General features: G+C 40.8%; 1 protein-coding gene across 2 annotated transcripts in view; it reads right to left on the bottom strand.

The window, feature by feature from the left end:
• LOC146220740 (3',5'-cyclic-AMP phosphodiesterase 4D-like) overlaps positions 1-9,222 on the bottom strand; it is a 74,766-nt gene extending 65,544 nt beyond the window's left edge. The window contains exons 1-2 of one of the 2 annotated variants that reach the window (XM_084693624.1): positions 9,170-9,222; positions 3,981-4,773 (exon numbers count right to left, since the gene is read on the bottom strand). In XM_084693624.1, coding sequence (XP_084549750.1) covers positions 3,981-4,328 — 348 coding nt within the window. In that variant the 5' untranslated portion in view covers positions 4,329-4,773; positions 9,170-9,222. Of the gene's footprint in view, positions 1-3,980; positions 5,150-9,169 lie in introns of those variants that run through there. The other variant, XM_084693623.1, reaches the window with a different exon arrangement.
• Positions 9,223-27,894: the final 18,672 nt, after the last annotated feature.

The raw sequence follows: 27,894 nt of genomic DNA on the forward strand, positions 1-27,894 counted from the left end.
TGTTTGTAAAAAATGCTCGCATTGTCTCAAAAACTGGTTGCAAAATGCGACCATTTGGTCGCAGTCTGGAGCCCTGAATCAATAAGCCTGCGCTTGCCCTCATTACTCAAATGATGCCGTTCAGGGCGTTTAAATGACAAAATAGGACGCAAGTGTCTCAGAAATAATTTAGAGCTATTTGTCTTCATGGCCAACCAATGAGAATATTGTGAATAAAAACAACACAGACACAGGCGGCAAATAAACAGGCAGATGTTAGCCTTGCATTGTTTGAAAAAGAAGAAGCGGGAAGCCAGCTAGTATATAAGAGGCAGATGTTGGATTATATCACACCATGGAAAACCAAAGTCGTCCCCATGTCTGGATTGTTGGCAGCTTGTTGGTATACTGGCTTGTGCGACATGCGGAGGAAGTCGGACTGTACCCCGACCTTGCACTGGAGTGCCATATTGAATGGGTAGGGGTGAGGGGCATGAGGTGGGCAGACCTTGTGCCTAAGCTCCGTGAGAAGCGTGGCATGCTTCCCAGCCCGGACATAATGGTGCTCCACGTCGGGAGAAACAACCTCAGCCAAGTGACCGGGCTAGACCTGACGAGGCGGATGAAGCGAGACCTGGGGGCCATCATGGAGATGTTCCCAAAGACTGCTGGTGTTTTCGGATATCCTGGAACGCTGCGTCTGGTGGTATCAGAGGAGCACCAGCGCTTCTGGTATTGACAGGGCAAGACGTCGAGTGAACGCAGCGATGTCTAGCTTTCTGGCCGACCGTGGGATGGGGAGCATTCAACACCCCCAAATACGACACGGTTTCATGTGGATGTACCGATCCGACGGTGTCCACCTTGATCACGTTGGAAACAATGTGTTCTTGGGAAACATCCAAGACGGTCTCCGACGACTCCTGTGCTAGCCACAACACACACAACGACGACTCTTTTAAGAGCCACCCAAAATGTAAAAAAAAGAATAAGTAGACCGTTCAAAGTGCCGTTGTAATTTTACAATCATGGGGTCTTACAGGGTTAAATAGTACTATCTTTACATCTTTGTAGTGTGTCATAAAAAGCGGCGTCACGTAGGCTACATTGCGAGCTCAGCTCACGGTGTCCTACTCTATATAGCGAGCAACTTTACATTTTTTTTACAGCTTTAAAATAACAGAAAACATTAATATGTTTACGTTGATACATTAAGATGCTTTTATGAATCAATATGTCCTACCACTTGAGAAAAACTGTCCTACACATAATTAAAAATAAAGACAAACGCAATATTAGACTTACCATAGCCTACAACCTCATAACCAGGTGCAACAGGTGCCTCGAGAGGTTTAAGGAGTTGCTGTGTGTAAGCAGATGTTGTGTCTTCCTCTTGTTGGGCAACCAACAAGTTGCTTATATCTGAATACAATTTACCAAGTAACCTACTGAGCGATACCATCTGAGTGATACATGTAATTTTTACAAAATTATTATCAAGGGAACATAATGGTCAGAACTGCAGTCATACACTTGAATGCTTTTTTAAATATGTAAACACCAGAAGACTTGGGGCAGCCGCCAGCACACCCTCACAATTTCCCCAGAAATTGTATGCTCTCTAGTTATTACACATCTTCTTCTGCCATGGGAGTCTATGGCAGCCCCTAGAACCACATGGTCAGAAGTTGTGAAATATGGCACACTCTTTGGGACCAGTCCCCTCATCAATTTCACCAAGTTTCATGTCTCCCATTCCAACCATATTTAGCGCCACCAATGGGTCAAAATTGAAAGTGTGTTTACACATGTTACTTTTGAACCATATGCCCCATTGTCCAAAATGAGGTATCGTTGGATTCCCTGGATCAATACAAGTTCAACGCACTCTATGACATCATACCCAGTTCTATAGATTCTCCGCCATTTTGAATGTAAAGGAAAAGCGTTTTTTCGCTATTCCTCCTACAATTCTTGTCGAATCTTCTTCAAAATTGCCACAGATGATGTTCAGACCAAGCCTCACAAAAGCTATCACATGGATTTTTGATTTTCGAAATCGTTTTTTAGTTACAGCCACATCAAATTTATGTGGCTGAATTGATGTGGCCGCCATTTTGAATATAACGTTTTTTCGCTACTTCTCCTATAAGGTTTGTCCAATCTAAACCAAATTTGGCACAGATCATCTTCAGACCAAGCCTCACAAAAGACATCACGTTTTTTTGATTATCTAAACCTTTTGACTGGAACAGCCAAACAAAGTCGTCAACCAAGCCACCTTAAAAGAAGTGAGGTCATATCTCAGCACCTCTTTACTGCATTGACAACAAATTTGGTATAGGGACTAGGGACCCTGTTCTAAAGAAGTCCAAAATAGGTTATGCCATTTCACCTCTAGGTGGCGCTGCAATAAGCAAACATTTTGCGCCAATTCTCTTCAGATCAAGCCTCACAAACGTTTTCACCGGGTTTTAGATTTTCTAAACTGTTTTCCGGTAAAGCTGATCAAAGTCGGCAATGAAGCTGCCAAAACAGGAAGTGAGATCATATCTCAGGAAATATTTACTGAATTGACATCAAACTTGGTACAGATGTTCGGGACCCTGTTCCAAAGAGCTCCAAGAAAGGTTGTGTGGCCGCCATTCTGAATGAATGAATAATACATTTTTGGCATATCAAAAATTCACCTAATTTGGCACAGATTATCTTCAGACCACAATCTGTGACATGTCAAAATAGAACTGAATTACAGCTGTTTAAACTTGGGCCAAATCTGACCACGCTTGCCAAAGGAAAAACTGCTAATATTTTTACCCAGTAACTGAAATCTGTGATTTCCAGCACTGAGAATAGCTCACTAGGATGAATTGGTGTCCTGGAAACGTCAACGTCAGAGGTTCAAATCCAGCCAAAGCTGACAAGCTTGTCATGTCTCTGATTCTCTGTTTAGCGAGACTGTAAGCCACTGCAAAGGAAGACAGGTACACCGCAGTCACTAGATGTCGAAAGTTTCTTCTGGGTCATCTGACCTGCTTGGCCACCACATTGCTTCTTGCAGCTATATTTTACATTTAGTCATTTAGCAGATGCTCTTATCCAGAGCGACTTACAGTACAGGGACATTCCCCCGAGGCAAGTAGGGTGAAGTGCCTTGCCCAAGGACACAACGTCATTTGGTGTGGCCCGGGAATCGAATTGGCGACCTTCAGATTACTAGCCCGATTCCCTAACCGCTCAGCCACCTGACTCCTGATTTTTAAGTTCTTCTTACACATAACTATAACACTCACCTTCCTTAAGTCTAAACAGGTGGTTTCCGAAGGGCTGACATTCAGACAGCCGCATGCAAATGAACTCACCAGATTTTTTTCTAATAGGAGGTACAGCCAACTTGCCTTGACTACATCCCACTACCTTCAATGGTTGATCAACTGTTCAAGTGCATGGCATGTAATGAATGCAAAAAATATATATTTTAGGCTGAATTTAAAAGGAAAGAAAGGTAAGCATTTCTATGCCAATTCTACATGGTAAAGACTGCAGTATTTGGCTCAACAAAATAAGTCATGTAGGATTCACTAACATAGGGAACAGTCGTTGTTTGTTCCTATTCTACCATGATAACGTTGATGTTAGAATAGGTCTATAAGGTTAGTATAGGTCATTATGTGTATGATGTGTATTAAAGGTATATTGCATACATTTTTTGGTTAATTAGGATGTTTATGACTATTATTTTTATTTTATTCCATTTTATTTGAGCTTATCAGAGATGTAATGTTCTTAGTACTTATATGTTATGCTAGGTTGCTTGCGTTGTCTTGTCCCAAGAATTTCAGTGCCCAGTCTGACAACCCTGTTGTTCTGTGCACCTGACAATAAAACTGAAACTGACTATAAAAGAACCATAACTAGTCCGACATCCATCATCTTCTCAGGAAGTCCATTTTAAAAGACAGGTGGAAAACCACATCAACAAGAGGAAATTCCAGTCTTACCTTGTTGGAGGCCATCTCACTGACTGAGTGTCTGGTCTGCAAGGTTTCTAGTTGGTCCAGGCACCAGTCCAGTTCCTCCAAGGTCTCTGTGGCCATCTTCTGGTAGGCCTCCTCTGGAGGGGGGATACAGGGAATGGGGGCCAGGGGGTGAGGGTGTGGGACAGGTAGAGGTGGGTGGTCAGTTTTGAGGCGTTTGACAGGGCTGGCCGATGTCTCCTGGCCGCTTTCGCTATCAATGCCGTAGATGTCGGCCGTGGCTGGGTTTCCATGGTGGAGGCATGGGTGGCTTTTCATAGCGTGGGGGGGGGGGATTCTTGTGGGTGAATGATGACAACGATGGCAAACCATAGGGGAGAATTTTTTTATTAAAATGTTTTGATACTCCTTTAAAATGGTCTCTGAAATCCTTTTTGGTTGTATCTCGTCAACTACAAATGTAAATCTCTGAAATCTTTACAATCCCTTCTCTTCGTCCCCAAATGTATTACAGATAGTCCCACAGTGTACAGTTTTTAGAATCTACAATGCATTGTTTTAGAATCCACAAGTGGTAATTTGGTTCATGGTGCAATGGAGAAAAATCCAATGAAGCTCGATGGTCCATAAGTTGATAACAAAAACGCACACATACACTCACAGATTCCTGCGCCCACACTCACATACACACACAAAACGTCTTTCAGTGTTCCACATGGAGCTGAGCTCCATCCAGCCCATAGGATTCCCAGATTTGGGGAAACCAGAAAATCCGTTTTATGCATCGCTCCATGATCAAGTTGTTCCAGAGGGACATCTGAAAAAACAAAAAATGGAAAACTTAAGGTAGAGAGGGCTCTCTCTGCCCTCCAAGATGAAGAGTCCTCAATGAAAGACATCTGCAAAGGTTCCTTGTTCCTCCTGCTGCACCTCCTTTATCCCCCTCCTCTAAAGACAGAGAACCCCATTCGGAGCCCCCCTCCACACACACACTCACACTAAGAGTCTCGGATGAGCATATTTCCTGTTTTAAGACCTTTCCATCCTGCATACACTTGTAGATGTCTGCTGCTCTGACTGGTACACAAATGTACAGATGTGTCGAGAGGTCCGAGCGTGTCTGACAATAGCTAGAGCAACTTGCTTATAGGATTTTATTGTATGGTTGAGCCTAAAGCACAAGCTGTTTGCCAGTTTCCTGTGAAAAGACAGGCTCAGAGAGAAGCACGGCTCGGCATACAGAAAAAGGAAAATCTGGGATGGAGTAGCATCTCGACTGGAATCACCTCTTCCTGGTTCAGCAATAAAGTTTACCCTTTACAACTGATTTTGAGGCCGATATTTTTCTTGCCCTCTAATGGCTAATTTAAGGACATCTAAACCTTTGCTTACTAACTGTGTCTAATGAGAGAGAGAGACAGAGAGAGAGAAATGTCTCTATGCCCAGGGACGGACTGGGGAGAAGGAAAAAAACAAACAATCGGCACCATGAGTGTGAATACAGATCGCAAGGTGCAGTTTAAATCTCAGTCAGTGATTCAAAATTAGAAAAGGTCTTAGATACGTCTTTATACGTATTCAAGCTGTGACATGTGAAATAATATGAGATGCTGACGATGTCAGAGGGCCGGTTGGTAATGGAAGTGGGCCATTTATTGGACCATCCCAACCCCGTCGGCCCACCGGGGATTCTCCCGGTATGGGAGTCAGGTGGCTGAGCGGTTAGGGCATCAGGCTAGTAATCTGAAGGTGGCCAGTTCGATTCCCAGCCACATGACGATGTGTCTTTGGGCAAGGCACTTCACCCTACTTGCCTCGGGGAGAATGTCCCTGTACTTACTGTAAGTCGCTCTGGAAAAGAGCGTCTGCTAAATGGCTAAATGTAAAATGTAAATGTATCCCCGATGGCCAGTCCGCCCCTGTCTATGCCACAATGTAAAGTTCTGAACAGAACATTTGCATAAAATGACATATGGTCATACCATAATATAAAAAGATATGTAAAAAAATGAAAAAACTGCAGTAGTGACATTCTTTAGTTATTGCTATTCTGTTTTATAAAATGATGTAGCACAATGCATTTTCAGACTCATCTGTCTCTAAAATCTGAAAAAACATAACCCTGATGATGAAGATGACAAATGCTCATGCTCACTGATTGAGCTTTACCCGAGGGATTATGCATGGTGGTAAATAGGAACGAATCTCAAGGATTTTAGGGATAAATTGTAATTAAGGAATGATGCAGGGGCAAAAGCATATCCGCTTGGCCATGCGCGGATTCCCTGCATTTCTCACTAATTCCAGGTTATATCAAACCAGAGTTTGGAATATGATATGCAGATATTGTGCAGGTGGCCCACAGCATGACACAGTACCGAAATGTCTTCCCACAAAATAGGCTAGTATGAAACAAAGCAATTGGAGCAATGCTTCAACATTGGCAAAGTGTTGGTTTGGGGTTGAGAATCTGGTGTTCTTGTTTTGTCTCGCTTGAATGGTTCGAGCGTCTGTAAGTGTAATATCAGTCATATCCAAAATGTTTAGCGTCTCTGTTAATCATAAAATGATGTCAAGGAGAGAAAGAAAAGTGGAGAGAGATGGATAGATAGAGGGAGACTGATGGTACTAGGGAAAAGAATGGAAGGATGGAAAGAAAGACAGTTAAAGAGGATTATAGTTCTTGATGTCTCTTTGTCTGGCTGTCTCAACCTATAATCTCTCCTCTTTTCTGTTTTACTTTCTTCGTGGTGGCTTCACTCTATTTCCATCAAACTATCCCACGGCCACCACGGCTGTTAACTTATGTCTTTCAAATTTCCCCTACCACTGTTATGTATCTCTCTTTCTATATTTCCATGTCTATCATCCTTCTTCATTTTATCTAATTAACCCTCTATTTTGCACTTCTTTCATTTCCTTCCTCTTTATCTGTTTGTGCAGGTTTTTTTTTTTGGGGGGGGGGGGCATCCTCTGTCCTTGCTGACAACATCTCCTCTGACGTCAATGGCATACTTCTTCTGCTTAAGTGTGACATACAGGGACCGCCCCTCACAGGGTAATATCAGGTTTGGACTAAGCCGTGAAGTGGATCAGCAGTGAGCTGGATGTGGATCTGGGATTAGGGTTGTTACAGATGGCAAGAAAGTCCCAAGCAGAGTATCCTATTTGTCAGGAAATGCGTATTCTTGAAGGTTGAGCAATGCCACTGACATTCATAATGTTGGCAATAAAAGTCAGTAGCCGTTTTATTGCCTAGTTTGATACAAAACAAGAGCATCTGTGATTCACAGCTACAAAACATCCCCTTAAGTAACTCAGAAGATCATCTATTTTCTTGAGTGTTCTCAAATTGTAAACGCATTTGTTTCACCACACACTTAATCCTTGCCAACTAGGCAATAGGGCAGCGTGTTGGGAAAGCAGAGGGGGCATTACTACCTTACTATCCTCACTCTTTTCCAAATGTAACTTGCTTCATAATCAGTCCAATCAATCTGCATTGGAAGGTGATAGTGAGCAGATCAGGGCCTTGATTGGAACTGGAAATGGACACCAAACGGGTCTATTTCAATCACAAATTTTTCCAACCTTTTGTGTAGCACTAGGTCAATCAGCTGGACAAGAGCTACAGTATAGACCAGGGGTAGGGAACCTTTTTTCTGCAAAGGGCCATTTGGATATTCATAAAATCATTAGGGGGCCATAAAGAATTATCAACTTAAAAATGTGCCTGCTATATTTGGTCAAACATTTAATTACCCCCTCTTAATGTGATGGCTGGAACTGCTTCTCTTTGAGAGGTTTGTGATGTTAGCTGGCACGGATGCAGCCTGCTTTGACTGGGGGTGCAGTGAACATTTCTGGGGGGGTATCATGATTACAGAAGGGGATCGTATTGTTTTTTATATTGCTATTTTTGAGACTGCATATTGATCCTAGTGTTAACCAGGTGTAGAGCCAGACGTTGTAAACATTTGGGGCCAACCAACAACGTATTCTGCGTCTGATTTGCTAGAAAGGAATTCCACACTTAATGCGCAGAAATGTTTTGGTACATTGGTAGGCTACGCAACGCTGCGCGCCTCCTTGGTCCTCTTCCACATTAAAATAGTGCTGCTGGAAACGAATAATGCACCTAATAATATGGTTCTTGCAGTGCCATGGCGGGCCAGACTAAATGGGGCCCCTGGGCCGGACGTTCCCCACCCCTGGTGTAGATTGTGAGACAGACTTTAAATGTATTCAAGTTGTATATTGTATCTTTAGTCTCCAGCTTTACCTGAGGAAAACTACTTGAGGTGCTAGAAATTAATAAACTTGAGTCTGAGCAGAGACTTAGATATTTTAAACCAACATCATCTATAAAATATTGTACTTATCTCTAACATCATAACACAATGTTATGGTGGTTTTACATCCTGCCCTACCACGGTTTGTTTGTGTTCCTGATTGTGTATGTAAGTGTGCGTTTGTTTGTCAGTAGGCTGACTTTAAAATCCGAATTTGAGATTTACACTTGGGCCTGAAAGGCTTGAGAATTTAATTGGACTTCCGATCCTAAGCAGAGGAAACCAACACGGTTTCTTAGTGTGAACATACCTTTTGTATCCGAAACTGCATTTATCATAGACATCATCCACAGACTCTTTCAAAGTCTTGTATTTCACAGCTTGGTACACACCAGTAATAAAACCATATAAAGGCACCAGTTTTGTGTGCTCTTTGTCTCCCCTGTGTGTACATATTTGGAACAGCATTTACTAGACCCCTAAAAAACCCTTGCTGAGTGCGTACAGGCCGTATTTACATATTGGTACTTTCTGTATGTTTTCCTTTCATGTATTTAATGACACATTTACCAAAGATTGATGGGTGAAAATCTAATTAAACATTAAAACTCCTTTCAGATATGTAAGTCACTAGACGCACCCCAAACGACAAAATTCAATTTTTAGGGATCTCAAAGCACTTATCCAAAGAACATAAAATGCAGCATTGCACTCCCTTGTGTTCTGAAATGGACATCTGCAAAATTAGAACTTTGCACAGTACCCGGGTTCTTAAGATAATCGTGGAAAACTCATTGCCCTAAAATCCCATTATAAACCCACACAGAAATTCCTGCCATTATTAGATTGATGAAGCTGATCTCCTTATGTTCTGAACTGACTACCATGTCAAGTTGTTGACAGTGTGTGTAGTGGTCTCACCTGAGAAGGAGGACTTGGCAATGGGAGGCTGGTTACACATAGGTGATCGCCTGAGAAAGGAAACATGGCAATTATGGATTGTAAAAATGCATGGCAATGGAAAACACTGTATAAATTATGTTTTAGATATAACTCACTTGTTTGAGGCTCTGTCTTGTTGCAAGTTGGTTAGTGCAGCAAAGTTATTCCGTACTGTTCTCAAACTAGACAGGACCTAAGTAATTTGGGACACAGTGAAAGTGCAGTATATGACATCAATTATAATGCTTCACGTATGCTCTTTCAAAGGATTAGAAAAGGATAACGAAATGCAAGTTGGATATTCAATCAAAATTATAAATGTTATCTAAAAGTGAATTCCAGTCTAACCTGTGCAAATGGTGTGACTATCAGGTCATCCCCATGACTACAAGAGAGGAAGAGAGATGCTGCAGGTTAACACACACACAGAGACAGTCATCCTCTAACATTTGGGGAGAAATAAAATTAGCAAAGTGAAGAAGATATTACATGCAGTTGTCAACACTGATAAACCATAAATTGAGATTCTTGCAATGTTCTCTACTATTGAGTCATCTTACAAAAATGTGTACATTAAATATACAGTATAATGAATAAAATGAGCATTTTCATATATATTGAAAGAAATATAAGGTGTCTGTGTGATAAAGGACATCAAGGAAATTTGATAAGCACACTGGTCAAACCTTGTACTATATCCAATGTTAAAATGAATGTCTTCCCTTTCAACCACATCCAACTAAATCTACTGTATAGAATGTATACATGATCTATACCATAGATGTCAGGAAGATAACGTTTTAGGTTACCAAAAACGTTTTTGATTCATTTGAAATAATTTTCAGAAAATTATGATACAAAAAGCTTTGCTTGTGTCTATTTATTTACAATGTATGTTTTTTTCACAGGGCTGTGGGTTCGTGAAAGTACACTACTCTTGAATGATGGTGAAGGTTTCAGCACTTTGAGACCTTTAGATCGTGAGTTTGAAGTGACGGAAAACCGAACTCGAAAAGTAGCTCGCTTTTCCCTCTGTGTAATTAGTGAATCATGTAGCATCTCGGCGAATTCATCAAAAAGGTAAAGGAGTGCAGCTTTTAGGAGAACAAGCGATTCCCCACAGACCTGTTTTTTGATTTGGCTCGTAAAAGTCTTTGTAATAAGCCTTATGTGCCAGGGAGACCGCATAGGCTTAGGCGTCAGCCATGTTTTGGTCGCGTCATGTTCATAAGTTCACCATTTCACAGTTCGGTCGACAGCAAAAATGTCGAGGAGGGCAGCCTTCGGGTGATGTGGGAATTGTGCTTTTAGCCAGATGCTCCGATTAATTTTGTGATTTGTGGAAAGTTAGACTGCGTCCCGGGGGTACATTGTTTTGACTTGGCCTCAGAGACAGACTCGGCTCGCTCACTGGCAGTGTCTAAACAATATTGTAGTTCACTCAATTTTACTCCTAAAATGTCAGGGAGGGCTGCTTTTTGTAGACAAGAGCCTACTGAAAATAGCCAGTATATAGGATCTTTCAAATCAAGCCTATTTCATTCGTCAATTGCCTGAGAAAGCGACCTACGTTAGCCAGGCTAGTTTCACTCAGTCAGCCTATTTAAAGGTCTCTGACAGTCAGAATCACTGTTTACAGGCAAAGGTCGAGCTGGTCTCTGGTCAGATGTGTATATTGACCAGTTTAGAGCTCAATACCCTTGCCATAGCCTGGAATCGAGCCAAATGTTTTGAGTGACTTTGCATGGCCGGGTCTCTATTAGGTCACCACATTTGGATTCAAGTTCAAGTAATACCACTGCATTTCACAGTCAAAACTGTAGTTTATATCAAGTGTAGATGTAAAAAGCAGCTCAACAGAGTTCAAAAGAGGATTCTGAGAGAAAAACAGATCCCTTGCTGGACTACCCCCCTCTAGCTGGACAGCTTCTCTTCAGCCCTGACCCCAGGACAGCTTCATCCAGCTAGCCTGCCCTGACTGCCTGCCTGCAGGCCCTGCTTGCCCCTGCCTGCCAGCCCTCCAGAGACAGACAGTCACCCCACAGACACAGTAGCTCTGCAGATTGCTTTTTTGAAGACATTGCTGAAAAAGGACAAACCAGTATTTTTTACACATTTTTTATACTTTCCATGTCCCAGCATGCCAAGCTGTTGACTTTTAGTGTATTAAGTAATTAAACCAGTTCAAGTGATATACTTTTGACCTGAATCCAATGATTAGTCATCTGAATAAAAACCACTCAGGTGAAGTACTGCTTCTTGGATGATTTGTGCTCCACATCAGTTCATCTCACACATTTGCCTTTGTTTCCATGGGATTCATGGAATTGCTAGTTTCTGCTCCACCATTGTGTAATATAAAATATAATTTAGGACAGCAACTCCATTTTTGTGTTATCCTTTCGCATTACACACATTTAATGAATGTTCTTAAACTCAACCGATTGTTGTCATTTTACCATACTATTCATATTGAACAGACAGTGTTTGGGAAGATTACTGTATATTTCCACTTTTGTTTTGTATTTCCATCATAAATGTGGTCTTTAAATTCAATTGGAAGGGGTATTAAAAGGTCTTAAAAAGTCTTAAATGTAACTTGTTTACACCTTTAGACACCCTGTGAAGCCCCCACCCCCCACTCCAGAGACAGTTGGTGACAGAGAGGTGCAGACATTAAGTTAAACATAGTTATGCCTGAAGAGTAGAGCAAAAAATAGAGACTAAATGTGTAAATGGATGTTGAAACTCAGTTCTCTGTGTTGGTGCATGTCAGTTTAGGCAAAGGTTGTCTTTTAAACCTCTAGTTTTAAAAATAATTCCGATTTGATATCTCTTTTTTATACATTTATAGTTGGATTTGACATTTAACAGCCATTTAATTCATTAAGCAAGTTATTTAACTCAAACAACCATAACACAGTACATGGTATACAAAGCTGCAGTCAGATTTGGCGAAATTGTTAGCTTGGATGTTATCTTGACATATACATGGGGTCTTGATGATGATGCGCATGCAGCTTCAAGGCAGAAAGACACGTTCCATTTCAGGAGACTCCGAGACCTTAGCGCGTCACTAGCATCTCGTCATATCACTCAGTCGAAGCACAGCTAGTTCATCAGCGTCAGCGCCCCTTGGGTACCCAGCATGCAGTGCGGTATGTCAAATAGGCAAAGACTTGTGGAAAATAGTGCGGCTACAACAGCCATGCGAGGGATTTCAGTTTTGTGTTTGTTCAGTTAGATGTTTGTAATATTATTGTTTATCAGTTAATATAAGCTTGTTTGGTCACCCTGAGAGTGCATGTTGTGTGGTTTAATGGGAAGGGAGAGTCGGCCATTGTACATTAATACTTGCAAGGAGTTGATCATGGTTTGTGTCATAGAACTATTGCCTATGAGGCTATTCTTGATTATACATTGACTATGGTTCTGGAAAGCTGTCTTCAAGCCATCTTTGAGAAACTCTGGAAACAGTGTTGCGATCAATGTGTTTTGATTGTGGAAGGCAAATTATGGTCGACAACTAAACCTCATGCATCCGCTATAGCATTTCTGCTTTGGCGGGACTTGCGCTGGGAGGGAGGTAAACGGCATGGATTGGGATAGTGTGCGGGTAGGTGTGTTTTTATATAGGGTGAAATGGAATGAGAAATGTAATACGAAATGTCTGAAAGGGGTGTATTTATGTAAATGTCCACATTGCCTCAATATCTTTGTGTCAATAAATCTAATATCATTTTGACTGATGGTTTTCAAACCTTATTGGGTTCAAGATTATATCACTCTGAAGTACATTCAACAATTTCACCTTGGTATGTCAAAATATGATTGAATTTGAACATTGAGAATCATTGAACACTGAGAATAGCTCAATAGACTGGGACAGTGACCTGCAAAGTGTAAGGTTGCAGGTTTGAATCCAGCCGCAGTCTTTTAGCCTGTCTTAAATCTGAATATCTGTTTAGTTAAACAGGATGACATCATTATGAAATACCATGCACAATTTCATGCAATTCCACTTTGAAATGTCAACCATTTCTTAACCTTTGTTCCAAAGCTGACCAAAGCTAATACTTTGCCCTTTCTACTCATACATTCTCAACAGTTGGTGTGTAGCATCTCTATGCTACACTCTATGCTATGATAGAGAGGCTGCCTTGTAACCTTATGCTCATGAGTTCAAATCCCCATTCAGCGTATTGTAGTTGGCCCAACATGAAGTAGTTTTGCTCTCTTGTTGTCAAACTCTTGACCTTCTACAATTTTCATTTTTATAATATTTTGCCTTTTTGCGGAGGAACCCGCATCGCTGCTTGCAGCTATATTTAATCTTTAAATTCAGGCTTGTCACATTACGTAACTTTGTTCTGAACAGAACTGGGTGTGCAGCCACACATACAATACATTTCTCCTCCATCTTGAAATTGTAAAACCTAGAAATGTTTACCATGACCAACGGTTGACAATCTCGGCAACCCTGTGCCAAGCATATTTTTTTTTACAGATATTTTGTCAATCTGTAAGCTGGACGGACAAGTGCAAGTATTCATGGGTTTCATGTGACGTCACACAGTGATCACGGCGCCATCTTGGGGACCGAATTGCAAGATGCCGTCTATCTGCTGTGCTGTGGGCTGTGATAACAGCAAATCCTAAATACATAAAATACCTTTTACGGTGCGTTCACACTGCAGCGACGCGATGCGAGCGACAACATGTTTTCCATTCATTTTCTACGGAGCCAGGCAAATCGCTTGCGTGGTACTGGTGCATTGTGGGTAGCGACGCGACAGAGTTGAGACTTTCTCAACTTTATGCAAATGAGCGATTTTCGCTAACGATGACCAATCGAAGTGTTTTCTTGTTTCTCGTAACGTAGCAACCATGGTAAATATTTCTAGCTTTCTAGGTTTCAAGGTGGAGGAGAAACTAATCGTTTGTGTGGCTACTTACCCAGTCATGTACGATACATAGCTGTATTTGTACAAAGATATTAATAATAATAAAAACGATGCATGGTGCAAGGTTGCCGAAGTTGTTGGTGCTTGTACTTTCTAACTCAGTCTAGTGACATTATGTAACTTTGTTCTGTAGTAACTAAATAGCTAGCTATCCCGGCTGGAACTCACAATCGTATCGACAGATTAGCAGAGACTTTGAGTAATATAATAAAATGTTTTTAACACATGTCAACGTGTAAGTCTATTAAACAGTTTAGTATTTTGTATACAAGTTGTATTTTGATAGATGTTGCGAGTACGTAAACCCAAGTCTGCACACTTGGCCATTACAACTACAACAGTGTAGCCTGACGTTGTCATACTCATAATTCTAGTCAGAATATGAGTCTGATAACTTTCCGTTGGGCTGTGATTATGTGGCGTGTTTCAACCGAACTCGTAAAACAAATGCCTCTTTGCTCAATTGGATAGACCTACAACCAATCAGAGCAACGTAATATGTTGTTCGTTGAAAACTAATTCAACCCAAGCGCTCTTTCGTGACGTTGTTGATTCAGATTTTATTTGTCACATACACAATACATTCTAGTGAAATGTTCACAGTCGGCTCCATGCTAAATATACGCATAACAAACATAACAAAAACAGTAAATACATTCAATATGTCAGGGGGTTATTGCACATAGTCTAAAGAGCGGCGGGGGGGGGGGGGTTACTTAAATATATATATATATATATATATAGATATATATAAGTGCAGTTGCTCAAAGTGCCATTTAGATACCTGACAGCTTGGGGGTAGAAACTCTTCCTGAGTCTCTCAGTCCTTGCTGCCAGTGAGCGCTATCTCTTTTCAGAGCGGAGTAGAGAGAAAAGTCCGTCGCCTGGATGGCTGGGGTCTTTCAGAATACTGCTGGTCTTGCCTTTGCACCGCTTGCTGTAAATGTCTGCTAGATTAGGGAGTTTCTCCCCTATGGTACGCTCAGCTAAATGCACCACTCTCTGCAGAGCCTTACGGTCCTGAATGGTGGTGTTCCCATACCAAGCAGTGATGTTCCCAGTCAGCATGCTCTCAATGGTGCATGTGTAGAAGCTCTGCAGGACTGGTTTGGAGGCTCTGAATTTCTTCAGCCTCCTGAGATGGAACAGTCTCTGTCTCGCTTTCTTTCCCACGGTGTCCAGGTGGGTTGACCACGTCAGATCATCGGTGATCTGGACACCGAGATATTTAAATGTATCCACCCTCTCCACAGGGGTCCCATTAATGGATACAGGCGTGTAGTCCCGTACCTGTGTCCTCCCGAAGTCCACCAGCATCTCCTTAGTCTTGCTGGCGTTGAGGTGCAGATTGTTTGTCAGACACCATTGTGTCAGGCACCTCACCTCCTCCAGGTAGGCCTTCTCGTCGTTGTTTTGGATTAGGCCTACCACTACGGTGTCGTCAGGAAACTTTATGATGGTATTTGAGTCTGCGGTGGCTGCACAATCGTGTGTGTACAGGGAGTACAGTAGTGGGGACAGAACACAGCCCTGGGGGGCCCCTGTGTTGAGGGTGAGGGGGGATGAGGTGTGTCGGCCTGCTTTCACCACCTGAGGTCTCTCTGTTAAAAAGTCCAGGATCCACCTGCAGAGGGCGTCGTTCAGCCCCAGGCTCCTGAGCTTTATGATGAGGGTGGAGGGGAGGATGGTATTAAAGGCTGAACTATAGTCAACAAATAATAGTCTCACATAGTTCAACACTTTCCCCTTACTCTTGTCCAGGTGTGATAGGACAGTGTGTAATATGTGAGCAATGGCATCCTCAGTGGATCTGTTGGACCGGTACGCAAATTGTAGAGGGTCCAGGGTGTTGGGCAGTGAGGAGCAAATGTGGGCCTTGACCAGCTTCTCGAAACACTTCATCACCACAGAGGTAAGTGCAACTGGGCGATAATCATTATGACAGGCTGGTCTAGGTTTTTTGGGTATGGGGATGATGGTGGACCTTTTAAAGCATGTGGGGATGATGGACTGTGCCAGGGACAGGTTGAATATAGCCGTGATTACGTTACTGTTGATCATTGTTGATCAAATTTTCTGTCCATCATCGTATAAAGCCCGCCCTGGAAATTTCATTGGTCCTCCCAGATCCTGGTCTTTTATAGTTTGTCCCCAATACGAGCCCCTCCAGACCCAAATTCCTGACCAAATTTTTTAGTGGGCGGGGCTAAATTGGGCTGGCAGCCAGGCTAACAACAGTGACTTTAGAGAGCTACATTCTACATTAATCTGTTTGAAACGCCCCAGAGCGTGGTGAACTGTGGGAAGGCGAGTGATGGCAAGCGATTCGCGTCGCTGCAGTGTGAACGCAGGGTTACCCCAGCCCCGGTTTGGCTGTTCGTGACGGTCAGCTATGACTGTCTTGAGCCTCGATTTTTGCAGATTTCTATGAAACTTGCTAAAATAAAAACGATCTAGCTAAATTATGTACACTTTAAGCTCAATATACATACCTTGTTTGGCCAATTTGGTCGATTGTGGAAAAAGAAACGGTTGAACCATTTTTAGTTATGGAGAGCCATCACGCTAGCTCGATTATGAGAAATGTAGCTAGAATCCACACCTCGAACAAGGTAACCTAGACGCAAAACTGTTACGGAAAAAATACGGATATTTTTTGAGACCCAAGACTCTGCCGACACCAGAGATGTCCTTTATATGTCTGTGCGGTCAGAAATACGACTATCGGCAGTTTTAAAATCACCTTCCTTTCGGCCTTCTCTGACGAATTTTACCCACCTCTCCATTGAAGTTAGTGAAAGAATTTGAAAGGCTGCTCTTGCTTCAAGGCTCAAAGCTGAAAATCTGTAAATGTGAGCTCTTTAGTAGTTACATGAAAAGAGGACACGTTTTCCTACATTTTAAGGTATAACTTGTTTCTGTAAGTTAAACTATATGAAGGTCAGAGGAATTTGTTTGACAATTTAGTTGAATATTAGAAAAAGAATCAGAAAAATCAAGAAGGAGCTAAATTTTTCATGTATTTAAAACTGTCACAATTCAAAATTGGCTGAATGTTTGAAGCTGAACCATTTGGGAATAGCTGAATGTCTTGTGAACATAAAAGGTTGAATGGTGTCTCTAGCTGAAAGTATGCTGAAGTAGTTAAGTTTGAAAGAGGAGGAAGCTTTTTAATGATTTGAAAGGATTTATCATTACTTTTAATGGGAGAATAATTTGCACAAAAACCTTAATTCTTTAAAAAGTATAAAAGTGAGAAATATCCTGAATCCTGAATCCTGAAAAGTCCTGAAGGAGTTGAACGTTTTGATTCCAAATTTGTAGGAATCGGTGAAAGTATGCAGGACTAGTTAAAGGCCAAAAAAACGGCGGAAGAACTGAGAAGTTGAAAAGCAGGAAAACGCTTAACAGCATTCTCACAATAAAGAGAAACAGGAAAACAATAGTGAGATGTGGTGGCACAGAACCATATCAGCCACACCCACAATTTATAGAACCGCAGACTCTTGCCAACAAAATGTTGACACTTCAAGAGAAATGGTTTCGCAATTTTCCCCGACTTTATGATGGTTCAATTGAGATTATTTTAGATGAGACTGCACCGCGCCCATTGTAATTACATAAACTGCACTCATACAGTGTACAGTACATACTGGCCTTTCTTGGTATTGCTTGTTGTAAATGCTGTACACCTGCATTCATACTTGACTGATAAGAAACACTACATTTGAACAATTTAACTATAAATGATCCAGGAGTATTAATTATAGGTCCTCAATATACATTTAACATATTACAATGTAGGCTGCGTTACAGCAATCATTTGTGTCCCCTGATAGCAGATTTTCACCACTGGTTACAGTGTCCCAAAAAACCCTGAGCATCATGAGAAATGGATTGCTGTTATCAAGAGGATCACTGGACTACGACAGAACATAATTTAAAATGTGAGCATGTAAAACGTTATTCTGGACAGCTAGCATAACGTTGATTTAAATTAACATGAGTAATGTTAGTTATGTAAGGTATTTTATTATGAGCTTTCATTGTGACAAGGGGTGTCATTGTTCTGACGATCTGGCGGATTGTGTTAAATAAAGTTAGACGTGCAGTGCTGTCTTGGTTTGGAAGCCAGTGTCCTTCTTTTAAAGCCCAAACCTAACTTTAGCATATATATATAAAACCCTTGGCTACAGTTATATGGTTAACTTATGTTATGTTGCTACTTGTTGGAGTGGCGTTACTATGCTAAACTACTTTTCATTTGGTGTTCTGATGTGACTGGTATTACAACAGAATCTAATGGCAATTCAGGTCAGTGATATAAACGCTATTCGTGTAATATCGCTTGATTAACAGACTGCCACTGACCTTTCCTATGATCAAGAACATTTTCTTCATCTCCAGAATGATACATTTTGGGATCATTAACCCATCCTGATGAGAAGTAGCGGTAGGCTTCGGTGCTTTTAAATGCCTTAAGGGCTTCCCCGGTATATGGAGAGGGATTGTGGACGAGGTAAATATAGATGTCAGCAAACGTCAAATTTGGCAAGTTTTTACTATACTTTAGTGGAGTAAGCAGTTCCTTGTCAGTAAATAAGGATCAAAACCTAAAGTATAAAAATATTGTTGCTGTTTGTCTGTCGGTGGTAAGGTGTGCTATTTTCGTGTGCAACATCATCCATTCTCACTGAGGAGAGGCTTAGAATTGGTCCCCAAGATGGCGGCCGCAAGAAAAAAGTCACGTGACTGAAACCCATGAATACACAGGGGGAATCCCCATCCCCACCCTTTGGATCGCTCCAGTTACAGTGAACAGTTGCTTGGTATTCAGGCCGTCATCAAACCGTGCCGTTTGTGATACATCATAACTTGCCGAATTGATGCGGCCACCATTTTGAATTCATTGAAAAACGTTTTTTCTTTACTCCTCCTACACATGTTGTCCAATCTTCACCAAATTTGGCAGAGAGTATCTTCCGACCATGCCTTACGAAGGCCTTCACACGATTTTTGAATTTTCAGAACCGTTTGCCCGGTACAGGCAATCAAAATGTGCCGTTAAGTAGGGATGGGCGTGGTTAATCGAATATCCAGATATCCTAAAGTAAGTTAGTATTCGAATACTTTTTTCGAATACTGATGGGCGTAGTTTAATAAAAAGAAATGTTTTAATGAAAAATCGTCGCGTCGTGTTGTGAATTCTAATAGTTGTGACGTTAGAAATGATGAAAACCATCAAAAAAGGTAGGCTACGCCTGCGATCTGCTGCGAGTCTCCTTTCATTTCATTTGGCGCTACAAGAAGCATTGCGTCCTGGCTAAGCAGTAGGCTACCTCGCAGCAACCTCAGTTCATGCAGTTTTTTCTACGCCGGCCTGCTCGTAAATCGACTCCGTACTGGCCTCTCCCCTGAGCATGTTTACATGCTCATTTTCCTGAATAAAAATGCGTATGGCTAATGCAGTTGTGGCTTATTTATTTTCTTACCAGTAGCCATGTAGAGCTAGCGTAATCCGCTGTTTATGTTTGCATTGTGTGGTGGCGCACCGTATCCTATAGGATTTCGGTTCCAAGTTAATATCCAAGTTAATATGCAATATTTCTCTATGTTTGTCTTTCGTTTTTATCGAGGATAGCCTTCCCAATGTGTTTAATTTAGTCCAATGTAGCCTACTTTTTATTTCACATAATAATAGGCTAATCGCTTTTCCGCCAAATTAAGAGCCTACGTCTGAAGACGCAGCGTTTTTTCAAGTTCATTGTTTTTTCGTCATGTTAATAAATGTCTTTCATTTGTTTTCTTTATTCAACTCTTATTTAATCTAATAGCTGAAGAGTCCCAATTATTGCCAGAATGTGTGGTGGTTCATGTGTTTACTATATGCTTTGCGTCACGGCAGGCTAATTAACGGAACCACATTAACAAAAATAGATTATCCGGATAGTCGAAAATAATTTCGGATACTATTCGAATAGTGAAATCAGTTCAAATCTCCATCCCTACCTTTAAACCAGCAAACAGGAAGTTGGGTCGTATCTCAGCAAACCTTTGATGGATTCGCACCAAACTTGCTGCGTGTACTCTTTACCCTCTTCTGAGGATGTCTAAAATGTTTTATGGGTCATTTGACTGCTTGGCCACCTCATTGCTGCTTGCAGCTATATTTATTATTGAAATTTCATTTTCAAAACTAGGTCTATTGTGTTTCATAAAACAGTTAAGTTTGCTTGTTTGCTTTTCTGTGCAAAAACGCTGCAACCATACATCCGCATCTCCCTAGTTGTAGGACACATATCAGTTACATGCAACTTGATATTTCAACTCACTTTGTTTTCACATAGCTTATGCATGATATGCTAAGCTCATGACCGAGCACCCAAAGGGTTTTGCATTATGCATACATTGGTGTTGGGTTACCATGAGTGAGCAAACCAGAGCCACATAAAAACCGTGAGACACCATTGTACATTTAGTCTGTAACCATTGCTGTCAACCTTCTCAAATTGTGCATGCTTTCCATATTACAGTTACACTTTACTGTACGTTACTGTGTCCTTGTTACAGTGTAATTAAACCAAAAGTCCTGCGTATTAAGCAGTGTAATGACATGAACAACATCAAATTATAAAAGCAGAAATTAGTGTGTGTGTGTGTGTATGTCTGAGGCTTTCTCATTTTTAAATTTTTAAAGGCTTTCTCACATTTAAATGTGTTCACTGCCAATGGTACTGCACTAGTGTTTGCTGCGTAGCATTTGGCCCACGGACACTGCTCTAATGTCCGTTGAAAACACAGCAACAAGACAGAACGGATTTCGCAAGAAGCTAAATGGGCAACAGGTGCCACTTTGTTACAAAATACAAATACAAAATGTGGATGTAATACTGTTTGGGGGGAAGACAAAACGCCCAATTTTCTTTTAAGGTTTTAGGACCGCAAAAATTATTTGGGTTTGTCTGATCACAAGTTTGTGTAAAATCACCATGAATTGGAAATGGAGGGTCTACCAATGACAAACAGGTGATCAGAATAGGATTGGAGCAGGGGATTATTTGAATAGCACAGTTTTCAACATGCCATGCAACCTTCAGTGCAACGATGGAAAAGTACACACGAACAATGGGCCTCATTCACCGATATCTTCCTAAGTTATTTCTTAAATTTGTTCTTAAGAAAGTTCCTAAGAAAAATCTACGTGTGATTCATGAAGCGTTCTTAAACAGCAGAATTGTTCGCAGGTGTGTTCTTAGAATGACGAATCCCAATATTTTGTAAGTTGAAAGCTCGTGCCCCGTTGCTCCTATTTAGCATAGATAAACGCCCCGTTAATTCCCATAAAAGGGCATGATATGGCAGGGCCGTGTGCACACTCAAAGACATTTCAAAACGACGTGTTAAAGACGGTGGAGGCCTCGACAAAAGACATAAAAACTTAATAATAATTCTGAAGTGGAGGTACAGCTGCAAGAAGTTAGCGACAAACGACACATCATATTTACGTAATAGCGTCGGCTGTGGATACAAATCAGTAAATAAAACCGATGCATGGTATGCAATTACTCATGCAGTGAACGCTGTATCTGGAGAAGTGCGCAGAACTGATGAAGTAAAAAAATTAATGGTTTAACTTAAATCTGAATTCTTAAGCAAAAAAACAGACAGTTTTTTTGACTGTTACAAATATCCATGAGGACTGCTCTTGGTAGCCTAAAGCGTTCCAACAGGTAGCCTTCTCGTCGTTCTCTGCAAATAAATCGGTATGGTCAAGGAAGATGTGATCCCTCCTCAGGGAACGATCTGCAACATTTTAGAGCAGCAATAAATACGCCATTGTGTGGTGTAGTCCTAGTGTACGGAATAAGCCTACTTTGGGTCTATAAATACAGTGATAAGTCACTTATTATTTGATGGCAAAATTCCCTGTTTACATAACTGATTTGAATTGAAGTCAAAGCAAGGCTAGTTTACAGTTTTTTGAATGACCCATCTCAGAGTAGCTTTATAGAATGTACGGTTACTGTATTGAAAAAAAAATACATAACATAATTGCTGCAGTAAAGGCTTCATTTGCAACAGGACAAGACATATGCAATATAGCTTCCATTTACAGTATTACCCGAGCTCTGGCCCTTCTCTGAGCGCCACCACACATTCTAACTCCTCTCCCTTGTCCCTCTCCCTTGGCTTGGTACTTGTCTTCCTCTCTCTTGTCCTGGTACTTGTCTTCCTCTCCCTTGTCCTGGTACTTGTCTTCCTCTCCCTTGTCCTGGTACTTGTCTTCCTCTTGCTTGCCCTTGTTCCACTCCTCTCCCTTGTCCTGGTACTTGTCTTCCTCTCCCTTGTCCTGGTATTTGTCTCCCTCTCCCTTGTACCACTCCTCTCCCTTGTCCTGGTACTTGCCTTCCTCTCCCTTGTGCAGGCATTACTGTATACTTACTTTCTTTTGTTGCTCTATATTGTTATTTTCCCACACCAGATCAGCCCAAAGAGGTTCTCTTTACTGTCTAAACCATATGGTCATGCAATTGAAAGAACCTCAACACCTGAGTGTTTCTTAGTTGTGAATCCGCTGTGATGTACAGTATTTGCATAACTTAAGCTGTTTCTCAGTAGCAATAGAATAAAATACGGAGGATATATTTCTGTTTCAATTCACAATATAAACAGCTTTTCACTTTGACTTTAGCCAATAATTTAGGTTTTGAACATGATGTTATTTGTTTTGCTGACAGTGTGAAAGCACTGGTAAATTGGGCAGTAAAAATCAATTGTTTTGGCCTTGGTTGAGCTTGTGTGTAAAAGAAGTTCAAGCATTTAAAATGTGTGTTTACTCTATGCATTTTGTGTCAAAGCAACAAAAAATGTTGTTAATTGTACAGCCTACACAGACGGATGTTGTGCTCACTGTGTTAAGAGTTTAGGAAACTTGTTAAAGGTATCGAAAAAACATTCATAGCGATTGTAAAATACTGTATTTATATAGGCCTAGCACAATTCATACACAATGGAAATTCCAAGTGCATTACAAATGAGCAGAAGTGTAAGTGTAGTGTGTATTTAATAAAACAAACCAAAAAGTGTAAAATTATGAAAATTATTAGTTTGAAAATTATAAAGGAGAGAAATATTCAATTTTAAATTAGAACGGACGAAAAAGGTATAACTATTTATTTTGCGCAAACATGTCAGCTGTGTGCGTGAATTCTGTTCTTACCTAAGAACAAATCTCAAATAAGAAAACATTGGTGAATGCCAGAATCTTCGTGAAAACTGCGTAAGTGGGGTTTGAGAACAAATTTGTTCTTAAGAACATTTGGTGAATGAGGCCCAATGATCTGAAACTCAGAGCCTAGTCCTGATCTAAACCTGTAAATCATGCTACATCCACAATGTCATGTCTTTGGGATGTTGCCGTTGAATGTTCAACAAAAGGGAGTTTTAACTGCACCACTCAGGGTTCCACATTTTTTTATGCCCATAATACTATCAAGCCAGCAGCACGGATAGATACTTTGTGGTCTGTACTGTCCCTTTACTATTGCTACTGAGTGGTATTTACAAGCCAGTAACATCTCCACTACCTCTTTACCTCTGCTGCATAACTAGCTTTACAAGCTTGCTGTTAAATGTTTCTTGTGTTCTTTAATGCTGTTTGTGTCCTATGGTGTTTCAGGTAATATAGGCCCATTAAGGCAGGTACGTATGGGCCTCTCGTTAGTTAATATTTTCCATTGGCTTGCTTTTACACGCTTAATGTGTTTTGTAATGTACATACTCTTAATGCACATATATCGCCTACCTTTCATTGTAAAATGTTGCATTCATTTATTTTATTCATTTATTTTGGGATGTTTCATGTTTCTTATGATGTAAAACTAATGCATGCTATATATGTGCTTTGTAATATGTTAGCACTTCACATTCTCCAGGAGAGTGCTCGAACGTCTCATTTCAGAGAGGGCAAGGAATACGCTTTACAGTTCTCCAATTTTGGCCCACATGGGTGATCTGTTTTTTTTTGCTTCCCTCTGGAAAATCTGAGTCAAACAAGTGTTTCTAACCCCCCCCCCCCCCCCCCCCTCTTTTTTGCCCCTCTGTGAAGCGCATTGTGTTGCCTCCTGGTATGAAATGCGCCATATAAATAAAGTTTGATCAAATAAATAAAGTTTGATTTGATTAAGTATATATCTTAAAAAAATACACAGATCGACAACATTCAAACAGATATCAATCAATATACTGTTAGTATTTTAAGATAGTTATTCTGTGCATTAAATATAATCTTGTGTGGCTATAATCTTGTATGTGCATTTTGGTTTGTGCGTCAGTGAAGTGAGGTATAAAGCCAGGCATTGCAGACACAGGCAGAGCATTCCTCTTTAACAGCATGACCTGCACGTGCTGCGAGGGGCCAACACTTCAAAAGATACCTCCATCATAAGGCCTCCATAACACTGTCATAAGCATGTCATGAAGTGTGGGATCTTTAAATCTATTTAAATTACTTCTTTAAAGATTGGTCCAGAGAAGAAACTGGAGTTTCACATCAACATAGCCATGTTAGCCATCCAGCTAACTACATAGTTCACAAATTGAACATGGTTCAATTTAGAACATTCAAGAACTGACTAAAATGTACTTTTCTTGACTTGCACAAGTAGCTGGTAAGGTATAGCTTCCCTAATATTATGATTTGGACAATGACTACCAGGGTTAAAGTCGTGGCAAGTATCATGTTATACAAATGACATCTTATTTTGGCCCTTATGAAGGAGGTCTTAAAGTATTACTGATTAATTTTGTTACAACAGCAACGCCATCACTTACTTTCCGCTAACAACGGGCTCAGACCGTCGTGAGACCAGGCCTGGCCTCTGCAGATGTTATTCCTAATAATGAGAACACAAAATGTTTGACACTGAGCTGGGGGTCATGTAGCATTGTCCTGATGACTGTCACAATGAGCCACAAAATGCTGGACACAAAGTGTAAATTCCTGGGTTTCCAGTGCTTCAGAGTGACTGTTTCCTATTTTGTGATATAAACTGGCAAATAAATATTTTTCTTCATGTTCTTGTAGTGCCAGCAATAACCATACATGTGGATATCATGCAGGAGTCATTTTTCTTTAAAAATGTAGGGCTTTTCTTCATATGATGGGACCTACTTTAATCCTCAAGGCATCTTTTTCTCTTTCCCTTAAATGGAATGTACTGGGTATGAAGATCAAGACAACATTAAAGCAGAACTGAACATTTAAGACACATACACAAAACATATTTTAAAACAGTAGAAATGAGTTTAGTCACTTTGTTTATCCTTCTTGTGAAAAAAATAAAGAGGAATGACCTTGTGGACTAGTATGACCGTAAGTTAATTATAGAGATAAAAGCACATTCGTTTTAGAGAAAAACTTAACCCCCTATCGAGTTAGTGAAATACGCCTCTTCATATTGCAAAACAGCAAACCTCAAAACACTATGTAAAAAATGCATCCTCTGTTAAGTATATTTAAATGCCCAAGCAGTGGGAACTGGCTTATGATGTTTTACTGGGAGAAGAAAAAGCTTGAGGGCCAAGGAAAAAATAAGTCTATATTAATTACTACTTGAGCTCAAAGAGGCAGATTATTTTATGATCCCATCATTATGGCATAGTTTAGGTAAATAATATTTGTTTAAATATTATGTATTTATATCCTTATAGAAAGTAAAATCACAAGACACAGTACCATAGCTAAGGTTTCTATAGGCAGGCCAAATAGTGATTAACATGACAAGACCCCCAAAGTGGACCACTGTCTGTGCATTTTTTATCTAGTTAAAAGTATTTGTACATCATTCTTTTTACCAAACAATTTGACACTTTTGTTATTGCCTTCACATGTTGCGTCCTCTGCCCACACCAAAAAAAAGTAAATCAAAATATTTGCTCGGATAAACTTCATATCAGGCCTATAAATCCATTAGAAGGCCAGTAAGACACACACGTCTGAAGTATCTTACTTGGTGACATTAGAAACCCTAGTTGTCTTTCTCAGCCAATAAGTAAGCCAACGAGTACACCAGGGACATTCTGTACAGAAAAAAACTTTAAAAAAACACACACCAGACAAAACATATGATGGTGACACTGTCAAAACATAGGACACCTACCAAAATAAATAAAAATAGTTTCCTCTGAGAGAGAAAAACACGCCTATCCTAGGTTTTTTCTTACATGTCGCTGGCTATCGACGAGTTGCGGGACATGGACTTGGGCGACAGGTCATAGTCGCTGTCTGAGCGGTAAAGGAAGGACTCCCTCCGCTGGCTGTGGACGAAGTTGGCCTGCAGGATGAGGCCTGAGCTCGGGCTCGCCATGGGGTCCAATGGGCTTCGACCCGCCAACGTGCCATTGTCCACATCAAAGCTATGAAGAAAGAGACAAAAAAGTGAGTGGTTAGGCAAAGGTTCTAACGTAAATAGTCAAATGAGGGGGCATATCATAACTTAAATGCCGTATGCTACAAGTTATGATAAGAATTACGTTAAAGGACTTTACAGATGGCACTTTTCCATGTCAAAAGCACATTTATAGGCTACAGTTGTGACAGGGAGTCAGTCCTTTGGAGATGAATGAAAATTACAGTGCTAAACAGGGGAAATCAGTTTCTCGAGCAACCTAGACGTACATCTTTGTCCAGGAGGATGATATAAAAGCCTCACATACATCACAAAAAAGTGAGAAAAGCAACATTGGTCATGCATACAGACGTACTGACATCCAATCAAATACACATGAAAACACATACAAGCACAGTAAGGGTTCCCACTATGATGTGAACAAGCCACAACTGCACTTCCCCATTATTGTCTATAGCCTTTTTAAAATCCATTCCCTGATGACATGCCCAAAGTTCCAAAGTGGGGCAGGCTAATTTCAAAAGGATCCCAATAACACCTGTGTGTATCCATGCTTATCACTGTTCTCACCAGAGCAGTGGCACTGTGCACTCCAATACAGTAAGTCACCCAATGTGATGCAAAATAGGCCAGCATCTATTAATATGAATGTACTGATCTAGTTCTTCCATGACATAAGAAGTGTAACAGGGACTGGATTTCTGTAGCTCACTTAGTATCAATGTCAGCAGTGGGGTTGAATCCCTGCACAGCTTTAGAGAGACTGGGTCCCCCAATTATTTAGATAATGGTGATAAACATAACTCTGGCGTTCAGTGACTATCAATATCTCCAGTCTACCATGACCCAGGTCCAGATCCCTCTAAATCCTTGGTTTTAATCTATAGAAGAAACACAGGGGCATTTACAGCCAAAAAACATAGACAATGTTAGCAGTACCATGTTATTTCACAATAGAACCACTATGTTCCAAGTTCATCACAAGTGCAATAAAATGGACAAACTTCAGCTACTGATGATGAAAAATAGACTTTCTTTCCGCTTCGGTTTTGTGCTTCATGGAGACATGGCTGTGCGATTTGATCCTGGACACTGCATTACATCTGGCAGGCTTTCAACACATGCTCGCCGACCAGATTCAGAATGTGGAGCGAGCAAACCCGGATTCTGCGACTTTAGCAAAGGTAATCTCAGCCACAAACTCCCTAAATACAGACAATTCATCAAATGCCCAACTAGAGAAGAGAACACTCTGGATCACTGCTACACTACAGTCAGTAAAGCCTAGCACGCCGTCCCTCGTGCAGCACTGGGCCACTCTGACTATACC

The sequence above is a fragment of the Hypomesus nipponensis genome, chromosome 27 (assembly GCF_054491055.1).
Source record: "Hypomesus nipponensis isolate SF chromosome 27, ASM5449105v1, whole genome shotgun sequence".
In the NCBI taxonomy this organism is placed as follows: Eukaryota; Metazoa; Chordata; class Actinopteri; order Osmeriformes; family Osmeridae; genus Hypomesus; species Hypomesus nipponensis.